Source organism: Capricornis sumatraensis, chromosome 8 (genome assembly GCF_032405125.1).
Source record: "Capricornis sumatraensis isolate serow.1 chromosome 8, serow.2, whole genome shotgun sequence".
In the NCBI taxonomy this organism is placed as follows: Eukaryota; Metazoa; Chordata; class Mammalia; order Artiodactyla; family Bovidae; genus Capricornis; species Capricornis sumatraensis.
The window spans coordinates 40,630,856-40,644,368 of NC_091076.1; the positions used below are offsets into that span (position 1 = coordinate 40,630,856).

At 44.2% G+C, this 13,513-nt stretch overlaps 1 protein-coding gene across 1 annotated transcript in view; it reads right to left on the reverse strand.

Moving 5' to 3' along the window:
* SYTL2 (synaptotagmin like 2) overlaps positions 1-13,513 on the reverse strand; it is a 66,699-nt gene that overhangs the window by 37,812 nt on the left and 15,374 nt on the right. The window contains 2 exon segments of the mRNA XM_068978084.1: positions 515-629; positions 1,834-1,915. Of these exon segments, the coding sequence (XP_068834185.1) occupies positions 515-629; positions 1,834-1,915 (197 nt within the window).

A 13,513-nucleotide genomic window follows, 5' to 3' on the forward strand; every position in this document is an offset into this window, starting at 1 on the left:
GATTAAATTGTCTAATGTTTCTTCTTAATAGAATGTAAGAATGGTAAAATTCTGTAAGAGGCAGACTCCAATCAGTTCAGCAACAAATCTAATCAAAAGCTCCTGGGAGACTGAGCTGATAATTACAGATTAGAGGATGATAACATTATCAAGTGGTCTTGAGGCAAACTCTTTTAATTTTAAACAGAGAACTGTGTCTGCACAGTAGACATCCAATAAATAGTGTTCAGTGAGTGACTGAATGCCTCTGGTCAAAAAATTTCCCAGGTCACTGAGGGGGAACCAAAGGCATGGAGGTCACCTCTGAGCCTGGAATGTATGAACTTCCGGTTTCTAAAATTTCTGCTTCCTTTCCTTGGGCAGGAAAATGGTGGGTATAGTAGAAGAATAAGAAAACCATCACAATTTTTTACTTTCTCTTGAAAGCTATTTTAGTTAAAGGAACTCTGAGAATTTCCCTTAGTCCACAGATAACAAAGATAAAAATATCTGGCTCAATAAAAACAATATTTACCCTCTTTTGAAGTCTGAAAGAAACCAGTCTTTCCATTTTTTGACTGCTCATTTTTGGTTTGTTGAGATAAGTGATCTTCTGGCAACATGGAGCTATTAAATGGATTCTTCCTTTGCTGGGGAAAAATATTGTTTATTAAATTCATTTTATATGTCATAACAGCAACTCAGTGTCAGCAAATGCTTATTATATGCAATAGTTAATAGTTTTGTCCAGTAAACTCTATCTGGCATGTTTGAAAAATGATGGTCCTAGTTAATCCGGTCAGCAAAGAATCACTATATATATGCCATGCCAAAAAAAAAAAAATCAGACCAAAACTGTGTAAAATGTACTCAATTCCAGAGTCTTACGAAGTTAAACTAGAACCAGCCATTCGAATCTAATCTCACAGAGGTGAGATTTTTACAGAAGCAAAAAAACTTGGGCCTGAACACATTAAAGAGGCAGTCACAGGTCAGGGTAAACCTGAGGCTCTAATTAGGGCAGATTCACAGCAGCGCTCTTTCTACCGTACGGGACTCTGTGATAGGTTAAAGTCATATGAAATATGATTGTAACTGACCTTTTCTATAAGGATTTAAGAGTCAAGGTATCTTGAAGTGCTTCATAGTCACTAATATGATCATTGATTCTAATGTCAGAGAACATAACCCAGATGCTTTACCGTCTGAGCCACCAGGGAAGCCCGTATCAATAAACAGAGTTCTGTTTTTCAACTGAAGTATACTTTATTTACAATGCTGTGTTAGTTTCAGGTGTACAGCAAAGCGATTCAGTTATATACATCTTTTTCAGATTCTTTTCTCTTATAGGTTATCACAAAATATTGCATACAGTTCCTTGTGCTAAACAGTAGGTCCTTGTTGGTTATCTATTTTGCATATAGTAGTGTATATATGCTAATCCTGAACTCCTAAGTTATCCCCGCTCCTAGTATTTTTCTTTATTAATATAAGACTGAAAATCAGTGTTTGCTATCTGTAGTTCCATAAATTGAAAATCTTCTCCCACAGGCAGACTTCTAACAGGGATTCAGGAAGCCATGAATAGGAGTAAGAACGGTCATGGAACTAACAAACCACACGCCATATGCTTAAAAGCAGCAGCCCCCAATAGTGTCAGACCTTTTATTCTTTAGGGTAAAAAATCTAGGTCCACCAAAAGAGTGATTTCCTATATTAGTAAATAGTAAAACTTATCTATATTTGATGGGAAAAAAAGTACTACAAAATTCCTCTTTTTTATGGTACTTTGATAAAGTGAGAGAATGGCATACTGGCCCCAGATGAGCTTTCCAAAGCCCAAATTCAATCTACCTTGGCTGTAGATACAGCTGACTTCCTTGTGTTTTCCTGGGATGCATCAATCATGGTGGACGCTGGATTTACCATGCTGGAACTGCAAAAGAAACAATAATTCAGAGAATAAAACCTTACCCTTCGAGGAAGCGTAAATCATGCCTCTGAAGCCAGAAGCTATTAAGGCAGGATAGGAGAGGAAGTTTGTCAAATCAAACTGCCAGGAAGGAAAAGGGAGTTGGAGCCGAGATGATTAAGCAGTGAAGCAAAAGCAATGGGAAAACAGGAATGAAAGACAGGCCTGAGACAAGGCAAAGCTATCCATCAGAAGCCTTGAAAATTTCATCACCATGCCAGGCACACAGGAGGTTCACGGTTGAAATTTGTACAAATAAACTTATCTCAAAGTTGGGACCTCACATCAGATGCAGACTAGAAAGTGAGCAAATTGTTCTCAAGAAGGGAACACTCTTGCTGAAATAAGGCCCCAAAGTCTTCTAGAGATTCTCTGGTCCAAGGCTGGAATGGCACTGCTTACTGTAACTCAGGTAGAAAATAGTCAAAGCGGGACTTTTCTGGTAGTCCAGTGGCTAAGAATCAGCCTTGCAATGCAGGAGAAATAGGTTTGACCCCTGGTGAAGGAACTAAGATCCTGGATGCCACAGAGCTACTGAGCCCAGAGACCACAACTAGAGAGTCTGTGCACCGTCATGAAAGATCCCCCCCAATGCAACGAAGATCCTGGGTGCTGCAACTAAGATCTGATACAGCCAAACAAATCAGCGTTTAAAAAAAAGAAAATAGCTGAAGAAAACACTCAGGTGAGACAAGTGGTTGGGCAATGACACAGAAGAAACAGCAGACACAAATGCTGTGCTGGGAGGATGGGGGATGGGGGCAACTTACGGGGAACCTTCCCTGACTCTCCAGGCTGGCCAGGTGAGTTCTTGTTCAAATACAAGAGGAGTGAGAATGGAGCACAGTCAGAGGATGGGGGGAGGTTAGAAGCCTGCAGCTGGCCCAGAGAGGAGAGGAGAACTCTCCAGACCCTGGCTCTCTACCCCGGGGACTGGGCAGCCCTCGGGTGAGAGTACTACAGGAAGTGTGAATGGAGAAAAGTTGAGCTGAGCTGGCTCCCTCGTGAACAACCACTCCCTTGGTGACTGAGTAAGGACAAAGAAGGTCACAGTGGCCTTGGAAAGAGAGGAAAACCACCTGCTCAGACTTCCTGCTCTAGGTGCCCCGGCTCAAGGCATAAGAGGGGAGGTCACTATTGCTTGAAAGCACCGTGCCTTGTTAAACTCCACCTGGTTAAACTCCTAGTGGCATCACAGAGTCAAGGACTTGGAAAAATACCTCAGAAGGTGCTCGCTTTTCACCAGGAAGCTAAGGAACTGGAGGGAGGGAAGGGGAGCACTTTGCCCCACAGCCAGAGAGCCTTGCCCAAGATTGCTGTCTCTAAACTCATGGGCCAGATGTTCTTGCTGCTTGATTTCCTTTCCTTCCCTCTGCACTTGGACTGATGCTTCTATGGAGAGGTAGTCCCAGGAATAGGCTGAACACTTGAGGAAGCATGCTTCCTTTTGTTACCTTCCTCACTGCTGCGGACAGAATTACAGCCAATGAGGCAGACATATGAGGAACACAGCCTGAACACAGGGATGCGAGAACCTGAGGCGGGGGCAGGATGGGGAGGGAAAGAGCAGGGAACAAGGGTGGGAACTTACAATGGAGCCAGAATTCAGGCTAATATCAAAACACATGGCAGGCGGCCTCTGTTCTTGCAAGAGGTGAGCACAAACATGAATCAAGCTGTCTATCAGCCAACAGGAAAAAAGGACCCTGGTCACTGACAGAGCTCACAGTAAAGGCAGTCCACAGCTCAGGACTAGAAAGCCATGTCTCTTGAGTGTCACTTTAAGAAGCCAGTGAGCAATATGAGGAAGCTTATAGCAGATGTCATGTTCATTTTCTCAGAGTGCTTTGTATCATCTCCCTTAGCTCAGACAATAAAGAATCTGCCTGCAATGCAGGAGACCCCAGCTTTAATCCCGGGGTCGGGAACATCCCCTGGAAAAGGGAATGGCAACCCACTCCAGTATTCTTGCCTGGAGAGTCGTATGGGCAGAGGAGCCTGGAGGGCTACAACAGTCCATGTGGTCACAGAGAGTCAGACATGACTGAGTAATGAACACTTTCAACTAGAAATAAATCATTCACATAACCGCAGGACCTGAGCAAACTGCCGCCCTCCTCTCCTACTATCCTCCTCCCTTCCCTCTCCCTCTCCCCAAGAACAAAGGACAAGCAGCGTCCCTACAGCCTCCTCCCTCTGCTCCCTGGAAACCCCACTTCTGCACCCCCAGCCACCACCCCAACCGCCCACGCTGTACATCACGTGGTCCCTGCCTGCCCAGGGACGAAACCAACCTCTCTCTTACCAAACCCTACGCAGCTATGGATTTCATGCGACCATATAGGAGTGATGCAACCTCACCCCATGCATATGTATCTTCTCTCTTACAGTAAGCGGGGAGACCCCTCCAGAGCATCTTGGCCATCTTTCTGTTCCTCGCAATACCGTGTACAGTGTCTGGGACACAGCTGGTGAGTGAGTGGCTGTGCAACTCAAGGCCAAATAAGCCAGTGCCTGGGCGACAGCCGCACACACAGGTGACCACAGCTTTTGTTTGTCTTTTCAATCTGTGGTTTGCCAAACTACAACGAGGCACATTATTTAGGTTTTAGACAAGATGTCTTTGTTCCTGCTATTCAGAAAGCAAAAGAGAAAGAAAAAAATGAGGCATTCGGTGCACATGATCAGACATGGGACTACCGGGAACATATAGGGTTCACTGGGTTCTCTGGTGGGCGGGATAAGCAGAAAACGGGATGAGAGTGAGGTACTTAGTTAACCACAGTTCACAAGTCTGCCTAAATAGAAAAAATCAAAACAGAGTTTCATGCCTCAAAATGCTTCTGAAATATGCAGCTACTTCCTCGATTAAGCTCCGGCTTTGTGTCCCTCAAGGAATACAACGATGTTTTGTTTGCCTGTCTTTTACTGGGCAACTATCAACACAGCAACCATCCTATTCTCAGCTGACCTTTCCACATCCCTGTACTGTATGTACCCTTCTCCCCATTTTACTAGTGAGAAAACTGAGGCTTGGAGAGGTTAAGGTAGCGAAAGAGCTGGGAATGTGAACCAGGTGTCTGACCCTGACTCCAGAGACAGGCACTGGAATGGCGGGGCTGCCCTCCACTGATTCCTCAAATCAGTAAAGCCGTGGTTTATGGCAAGAGGACTGGAATGAGGACGGGGTGATTCTAACTTCCCAGTGACTCTCCCATCTGTCGCTTCCTTTCCACTGCTCCTGACTCCTCCCCGTCATCTGTATGAGCCTCACATTCGACGTCTGGACACCAAAGTTCCACTCTCCTCATTCCACCTCTAAGCTAGGATGGTCTGAAACAAGACTTTGGGCACATCCCTCTCCTGCTCGTTACCTTTCTGGGATCCTCAGGAAGGAGTTGGAAACACTCCACCATCTGCCCCCTGTACCCTCCCACTCCTCCTGCCCACTGACCTTCGTGCCAAACCTGGCTCCCTGCCCCTCTCTGCGGTCCCCCCAACCTACCCCCACCCCCTCCCTCAAATGTTGGCTCTGCTTTCTTGACCCACATGCTCGCTCTCACCGCCAAGCCTGGTCCAAATCTCACCTCCCTTGTGGCGCTGCTTGCCTATCAGCCCGATGGCAGTGGGTCTCATTGTCTCAAATCTCACCGCACATTTTATTGGTATTTGGAACTAGGATTTGCTCCCTACCTGGTGCTATTCTAAATCAGGTGATTAAATATTCATAAAGGGAAGCATTATTTTTCCTAAGAGAACACAGTCTCTCTATAGCCACGTAATGCGTCTTTTGTTTCTTACAAGCCCTCTCAGAGGGCTTTCCACTGCTCCTAAGATTTCTATTCTTAGGGTGTGTTCTGTATAACAAGATACTGAATACCTTCCACGTGATGAGTTCTTAACAGCATACAGCAGGCCAAAGCTCACGCCTTGTGCTCTGTAATTTCTGACTTCAGGCACCCTTCAAAAACTGCCTACAATACTAGATGTGCATTGGGAACTCATGTACACCCGTGGCGGATTCATGTCAAGGTATGGCAAAACCAATACAGTATTGTAAAGTAAAAAAAAATAAAATAAAGAGCAAAAAAAAAAAAATACTAGATGTGCACACGTGCGTGCTCAGTTGTGTCTGACTCTTTGCAACCCCATGAACTGTAGCTGCCAGGTTCCTCTGTCCATGGAATTTTCCAGGTAGGAATACTAGAGTGGGTTGCCGTGTCCTCCTCCAAGGGATCTTCCGGACCCAGGGACCAAACTCACGTCTCTTGTATCTCCTGCATTGGCAGGCAGATTCTTTTAACACTGTGCCACCTGGGAGGCCTCAAAACTAGATACAGCACTCAGCCAAAAGTGGTTTACTTCTGTAAGAAGATTATTAAAATATTAGACTATGATATTGTTGTTAGAGTTTGGCTCCTGAAAGTGTCTGCATTTTAATACAAGTCTTTGAAGACTTAAATGAAGAAGAATGTTAGGTACTCTGGTCGGGACACATGGGGAAGAAGGCCTTCACAGCAGTCTTAGAACTACATCACCTGGGCAGTGGGACAGCCCATCTGCTTCTATGTCCAGCTGTAAAGTACTTCTAAGCACATGCAACAACTTTTAAAGCTTTTGAACCTTAGGCGGGCTTTCCCTCTAAAGCAGTTAAAAATGAATTCCCTGGCAGCCCAGTGGTTAGGACTCTGCACGCCACTGCATGGGCCATGGTTTTGATCCCTGGTTGGGGAACTAAGATCCCACAGGCTGCGTGGTGTGATCAAAAAACCAAAAAATTAGGAAGGAAGTTAAAAATAACAACGGACATACTCTTCTGAGGTATGTTTCCGAATAAATATTAACTGTGTCTGGACTCAGAAGCGAATTTTAAGTGATTTTTCTCCCTGTGTTTCTTGCCATTGCTGCTTTCTCCCTTCGAATTGTGAATTCCTTAGATGTTAGTGCTGTGCCTGGCACCCAGCATTGTGCTAACACGTGTTACATGCAATGAGGCTTGAACATGTGAAAAAAAACACATGAAGAAATGGCTCAGGGCTTGAGTGAAGCAGATTCATAAATATACTATGCCAGCCTTTCGAGTCAGTATTTTTTTTTTTAAGTAAAATATTACTTCTCTGGTTCTTCTCCAGTTCATGCTACAGATTTATTTAACACAAACATTCCCATCCATCCATAAGGCACACTGATGTCAGAGTGAAACTATCCCTCACAGGGATAGTTTGGGTATATCTAAGATTCTATAGGATTAGCAGGATTCTTTTAAGAGCTCAATATGAGTGATTCTGTAGAGCAGGCCTCCAAGAAATGAAACAGTCACATCACTGGATTTGCAAGTAGTCCAAGAACAAAAGATCAAATGCATTGTCCCAGAGCTTGGCTCATCTCTACCCTGCCTTTGGGAGTAAGTGAAGTGCCTCACACTGATCTTATTATAGAGGGTTAAGTAGCTAATCCCTCTGCAAAAGGGAGATAGATATATACAAACAAAAGCTTTCCAGGAAAAAGAGCATTAGTGGAAAAAACAATACTATTTCAGAGCTAAAGACATTGTGTTAATTGATAGGTTCCCATTCAACACAGAGTAAGAGAGAGGGGTGTCAGAAGCGAGCATCATGGAAGCACAGGAAGTGAAGCTCAAAGATGAGCATTTTTTGGTTCACTATGATAACATATAACGAAACAGCACTTTAATTCTACCAAAAACAAAGAAAGGTGGGGTGCACAGCTTTTGCTTACTGGAATACTCATCACTTTCACAGCATTTCATAGGAAAATTCCCAGAGAAAAATCTGCCAATGTCATGGAAAGAAACACCATAGTACAGGCTTTATCCTGTTCTCCCTGAACTCATTTTGGGGACATTCCCCAGGGATATTTTTGATTAATGGGCATCGCAACCCCTGCAGCAGCCAAGCTCCCTCCTACCTCCATGCCTTCTTGTTCTCCATCCTGAATGCTCCTTACTTGTGGTTGTCCAAATTTGAGAATAGCCCTCAAAGTCTCCTCCAGCTTTTATAATCACCAGAGCTCATGGTGATATGTCTGAAGTGAGGCAGTCTTGGCAAAGCAATAAAACCTGGATGTTATCAATGCCATTCTTACCTTGTAGCTTAAATTTTTTCTTGCTGTCTTAGTCTCTTTTTCTACTGGATCCCTGGGGTCCAAAGGACTTCATTCAATTATTTATTACTCATTTGTTTATCCATTAACCCCTCTTTCACCATTATTCTCTATTTAATAATTCATTATATCATAAACTATTCTCAGTCAATCCATCTCTCACTCTCCATCTATTTTTCTCTTTTTAAAAAATTTTAAATATATTTTCCCATATATTCTTCATTCATTCATTTATTCCACAAGACATTTGTTGGGCACTGTTGTCTGTTCCAGGAAGACAGCAGTGAACAAAATGAAATGCAGTAGCAGACAAAGTCTTTTTCCTCGTGCAGCTGAGAGGAGGGGACAACAAACACACAAAACTGAATATGTAATATAATGTCAGGTAGTGATAAGTGATGGACGACAGTAAGAGAGGGAACAACATTCATTCACTTGGTTGGTCCATAGATACCAAGTACCTACTATGTGCTGGATATATTGTTAGAAGCTTGGGGGACGGTGGTGAGTGAGACCCAAGTCCTCAGCCCAAGAGAACAACACAGTGATACCTAGCCCTGGGAATCTGGATTATTAAAAGCTGCTTGGGCAATTGTGTCATACAGGTCACAGTTGAGAACTTCTCTTCCCTGGTGGTTTAGACGGTAAAGAATCCACCTGCAATGCAGGAGACCCAGGTTCAATCCCTGAGTTGGGAATATCCCCTGGAGAAGGGAACGGCTACCCACTCCAGTATTCTTGTCTGGAGAATTCCATGGACAGAGGAGCCTGGTGGGCTATAGTCCATAGGGTCACAAAGAGTCAAATACGACTGAGTGACTAACACACACACTGATGCTAAAAGAAGTAGTTAGAACCAGATTATGAAGAGTCTTAAATGTTGACCAAAAGGCTGCTGCTGCTATTGCTGCTGCTGCTAAGTCACTTCAGTGTCCGACTCTGTGCGGCCCCATAGATGGCAGCCCACCAGGCTCCCGAGTCCCTGGGATTCTCCAGGCAAGAACACTGGAGCGGGTTGCCATTTCCTTCTCCAATGCATGAAAGTGAAAACTGAAAGCAAAGTCACTCAGTCGTGTCCGACTCTTAATGACCCCATGGCCTGCAGCCCACCAGGCTCCTCCGTCCATGGGATTTTCCAGGCAAGAGTACTGGAGTGGGGTGCCATTGCCTTCTCCAGACCAAAAGGCTAGACTTTCTCTTTTAAGTCACAAGGAACCATCAAATGACTTTATGAACCAGTTTACTTTTTAGAGTCATGATCTGGTAACTGTGTAGACAGGTTCAATCCAATCAGGACATTATAACAGAAATTTAGGTGAGAGACGGTGAAATCCTAATTAAGGGAATGGAGAAAAGAGGAAACATAAAACAGAATTTTAGAGATGCATTTAGAAGAGATGTGAAGTGTTGGTAGAACGCTCAAGAGATGACTAGTAATTGATAACTGCAATACATCCACTATATCAGACCCTTCCCAATGTCGAGCTGAACCAGATCCCCATGTCATCCCTCTGCCTGTCCTGTCTGTCTCCCTAACAGAATCCTTCTTATCCTTCAAGAAGTCCCTTAAATATAATTATTTCTGGAATAAGTTCCTCAAGGACAGGGATCATATCTTATTCCACTTTGAATTCCTAGCTACCCTCTTGTGTACAAGAAATACTCAACAACTGTTTACTGACTGACTGAATGACTACATGGAGAATGAATTTCCAACCCTACAGAATGACCTTTTGGTCATTCTACTAGGTGCTAGAAAGATGCTAAATCTGTGTTTTTCAATCAGCTGCAAACAAGGATATTTAAACATTTTATTTCCAAAAAATCTCCTAAAAGTAAACCAAGCCAACACATGCCTTAACGGCTCTATCCTCACTATCCATACCTGTGTCTCTTGGTCCTATTTTTCTCTGCATCTCACTCTTCGACGGCCTTCCATCTGGCTTCCAATTTCTTCTGCGTATGGCTCAGGCTGGCACACAGCGCCCCCTGTGACTTCTGCTGCAACAGTAGCAGCCATTGGCCTATTACTGACCGTCATCTGTTACTAGAGCCGGTTTATATGTAGTCAGAGTAGGCTACCATGTCCTTCGTGTGAGGTCCACTGCCTCTAATGTAACCTCCTTTGCACCTAGGAACTTGCCTTCTATGGTTGAAGGTTCTGAACTTTATCAGGATACATTCTCAGAGTAATTCTTTAAGCTTCTGGAAACAACCAAGAAAAGGAAAGAAGCTCAAAACTTTCATCCACACTGGCTTAAGTTATTAAAAGCTTAAGTAAGCCTTAGGGTAGAATGCACAGTAGAGCGTTCCAAGGGGAAAGGAGGAAGCCATAAGGGAACTGAAGGATGTGGGATGGCAACGAGTGTGGGAGGAGAAACCAGGAGAAGAAACGAGTTGGGCAGCTTAGAACACTACTTGAGAAACTCTTGCTTTTGTTTTTCGTGTTTTTAGAGGTCTGGGCTGACCCTGTTTGTGGCCACATACCCACTCCAGCATTCTTGCCTAGAGAAGTCTGGCAGGCTAGAGTCCATGGGGTCTCAACGAGTTGGACACAACTCAGCAACTAACACTCTCGCTTTTTACTTTCAGCCAAGATGATACAAGCTACCAGAGGACCAGTCCTCAGAGGGGTAGTCTTAGGGGAAGAGATTGGAGAGACAGAGAGGAACTAAAAAGGTCAGTCCACTTCTGGGCTCCTTCAGACCAAAGTAGCGCCAAGGGTGGGGACACGTAAGTCCCTGATCAGTCGAGAGACTCTCAACTACTAGACTCTCCGTGATTCCCTAAGCACACAAACTTTTTTCCATAGAACATGTCATCTCAAATAATAAAGGAGAGGCTTCTCATCCCAGAGCAGGCCTACCTCTATACCCAGGAAACACACGTTATTCCTTGTTGGGGAGGCAGGATCTGATGCACATGAAATTTCTCACATTTTCATCCTCTGCTCCCCATCAAGGCTCAGCCATGCCCTGGGGATTATTGTGTGCCTGTCGCACAAGTATTTGGGGGGAGAGACACGATATGCTATCAAACTGCGGACCATTGTACCAGTGTCAGTATGTGAACTGCGTGTTACTGGTTTACAACAGGTACAGACATCAAGAGTATGCATTTAGAATCAGTTACAGCAATTTGCTGAGACACCACAGCACATCCTCAGTGGGTTTATGTTTTGCATGCCCTTGTTGTTATCTTTATTTCACTTTTCGAGTATTCATTTTTAGTATATTTTATTAAAGGGCTCAATCTGTGATGACTAGAAATAGAAAACACGTAAATCCCAAATACCAGCCCTTCACCACTGTTTGTGCCAATACTACCCAGCAGCCAGAACTAGAGTGGAGCGCACTTGGAGTTTTCTTTGCCGCTCGAAAAAGAACCTCATCCACTGTCCCCCCGCCCTCCCCCCCCCGCCCCCCCCCCCCCCCCCCCGCCTCGTTCATCAGAGCCCTCTCTGCCTCCTCAGGCTATAGATGCAAAGACCAGTTTCAAAGGAACGCAGGTAGCTTCTCATGCTTGAATACATGTTGAATACCCACAATGAGTTAATTATTCACAAACAGAAGTGCTCAGAATTGTGCCCACAACAGAAGAAGGACTCCTGCCCCAGAGCTTATTAGGGGGAAAAAAAAATCCTTCAGAAACTGCAATACCCCGTCAGGGTTGCCTCACGCTCCCTGACTCCTGACTAAGAAAATATTGACAGGTATTGAGTCATTCTATTGAAGTTCACTTAGTCTAAAAGTACAGGCCCCAAAATATGCTTAACACACCCAGTTCCCAAAGGTTAAAGTATAGGTGAGAAACAGGCTGGAACCTGACACTGAGTAAAGCAGGAGTTTCTGACACAGAGAGAAGGAAGTAAATAACAGCTCCTGCTACAGTTCTGGGTGATCACCGCTCAGGCCACATAATGAGCAAAGTATGCCGGACACATCAAACATGTTTATTCCTGTCTTCTTGGCCTACCTCATCTGTGTTATTATAACATGTTAGTCACTCAGTCTTGTTCGACTCTTTGCGACCCCAGGACCGTAGCCCACCAGGCTCCTCTGTCCATGGAATTCTCCAGATAAAAATATTGGAGTGGGTTGCCATTTCCTTCTCCAGGGGATCTTCCTGACCCAGGGATTGAACTCAGGTCCCCTGCGTTGCAGGCAGATTCTTTACCATCTGAGCCATTGGGGATTGCCAACCTAATATAAGATCACCTGCAAACTGCCTATTTTCTTTCTTCCTGAGAAATGCCAAGTGGTACTTTTACCTCATTACATTCCATCTCATAACGCCCTGGTGAGGCAGCTTGGTCCTGAGGTACATACAGATGAAACCTTAAAGATGTGTCTGAGATCATCCAAGAAATGTAACCAACAACAGAGACACAAATGTGGACACTATTCACAGCCTCAAATTGGGAAAGAAGGTGGGTACCCAACAGGCCGCATGGCCACAAGGAAACTCAGTCAAGCTCTAAGGGCCGTAGCACCTTGGTCCCTTAGGCCATTTGAGATGAAATGCGTTCCTGGGAGAAGGAAAGAAGTCCTTCACTATCTCCTGGAGTTTGCTCAAACTCATGTCCATTGAGTTGGTGATGCCGTCCAACCAGCTTCTCCTCCCATGCCACCCCCTTCTCCTTTTGCCTTCAATCTTTCCCAGCATCAGGGTCTTGATAGAACATCACAGATCATCCTGGGTGGGGTGCCGCCTACCACCCAGGAAAACAAAGTGAGTCCTCTCTAAAAGGGAAATGGATAAACAACAGGTACCTTAATAGACTCAGTATTCCATTATTCATATAGCATAATACTTATATTTGACTCTGAAATGCCTGTTGGTGCCTATAGAATAGACCCACTCTCTCATCCGCAAATTATATTGAAAACATCCCCATTTCCCAGCTGTCTCAGCCTTGGACCCTGACTCAGTGACTGTCCCATCAGCAAATTCACTGACTTCACTGTAGTTGGAGATTCTGATTCAATCGCCTTCACTGAGGAACTAGAGATAAAATGTAATTGTCCTTCAATCAAAGAGTAACAACTATACCACCAATGGACAGATACCAATGGGAAGACCCTTAAATACCTAAAAACAAATCATCTTGGTTGAAAAAGTTTGTGGCAACATAGCCTCATAATGAGCTATATCATAGAAAGGATGTACAAATGTACATTTTGATTGGTCAGGTGATAAATGGAAAACACACAAAAGCAAGACTGAAATATCGTGACAATCTGCATCCTTAAGAGGCGTCTATTCAGTACCTACCATGTACCAGGTATTTTATGTACTATTTCTCATCTATAGTTAGGAAAAGAGATTCAGGGAGATTAAATGACTTGCCCATGGTCAAATGGCTAATAAATGGCATATTAAGGACTGGAATTTCCATCTGCTTGGTTTTGGTGCTTAAATTTCTTTAATTACACCAGG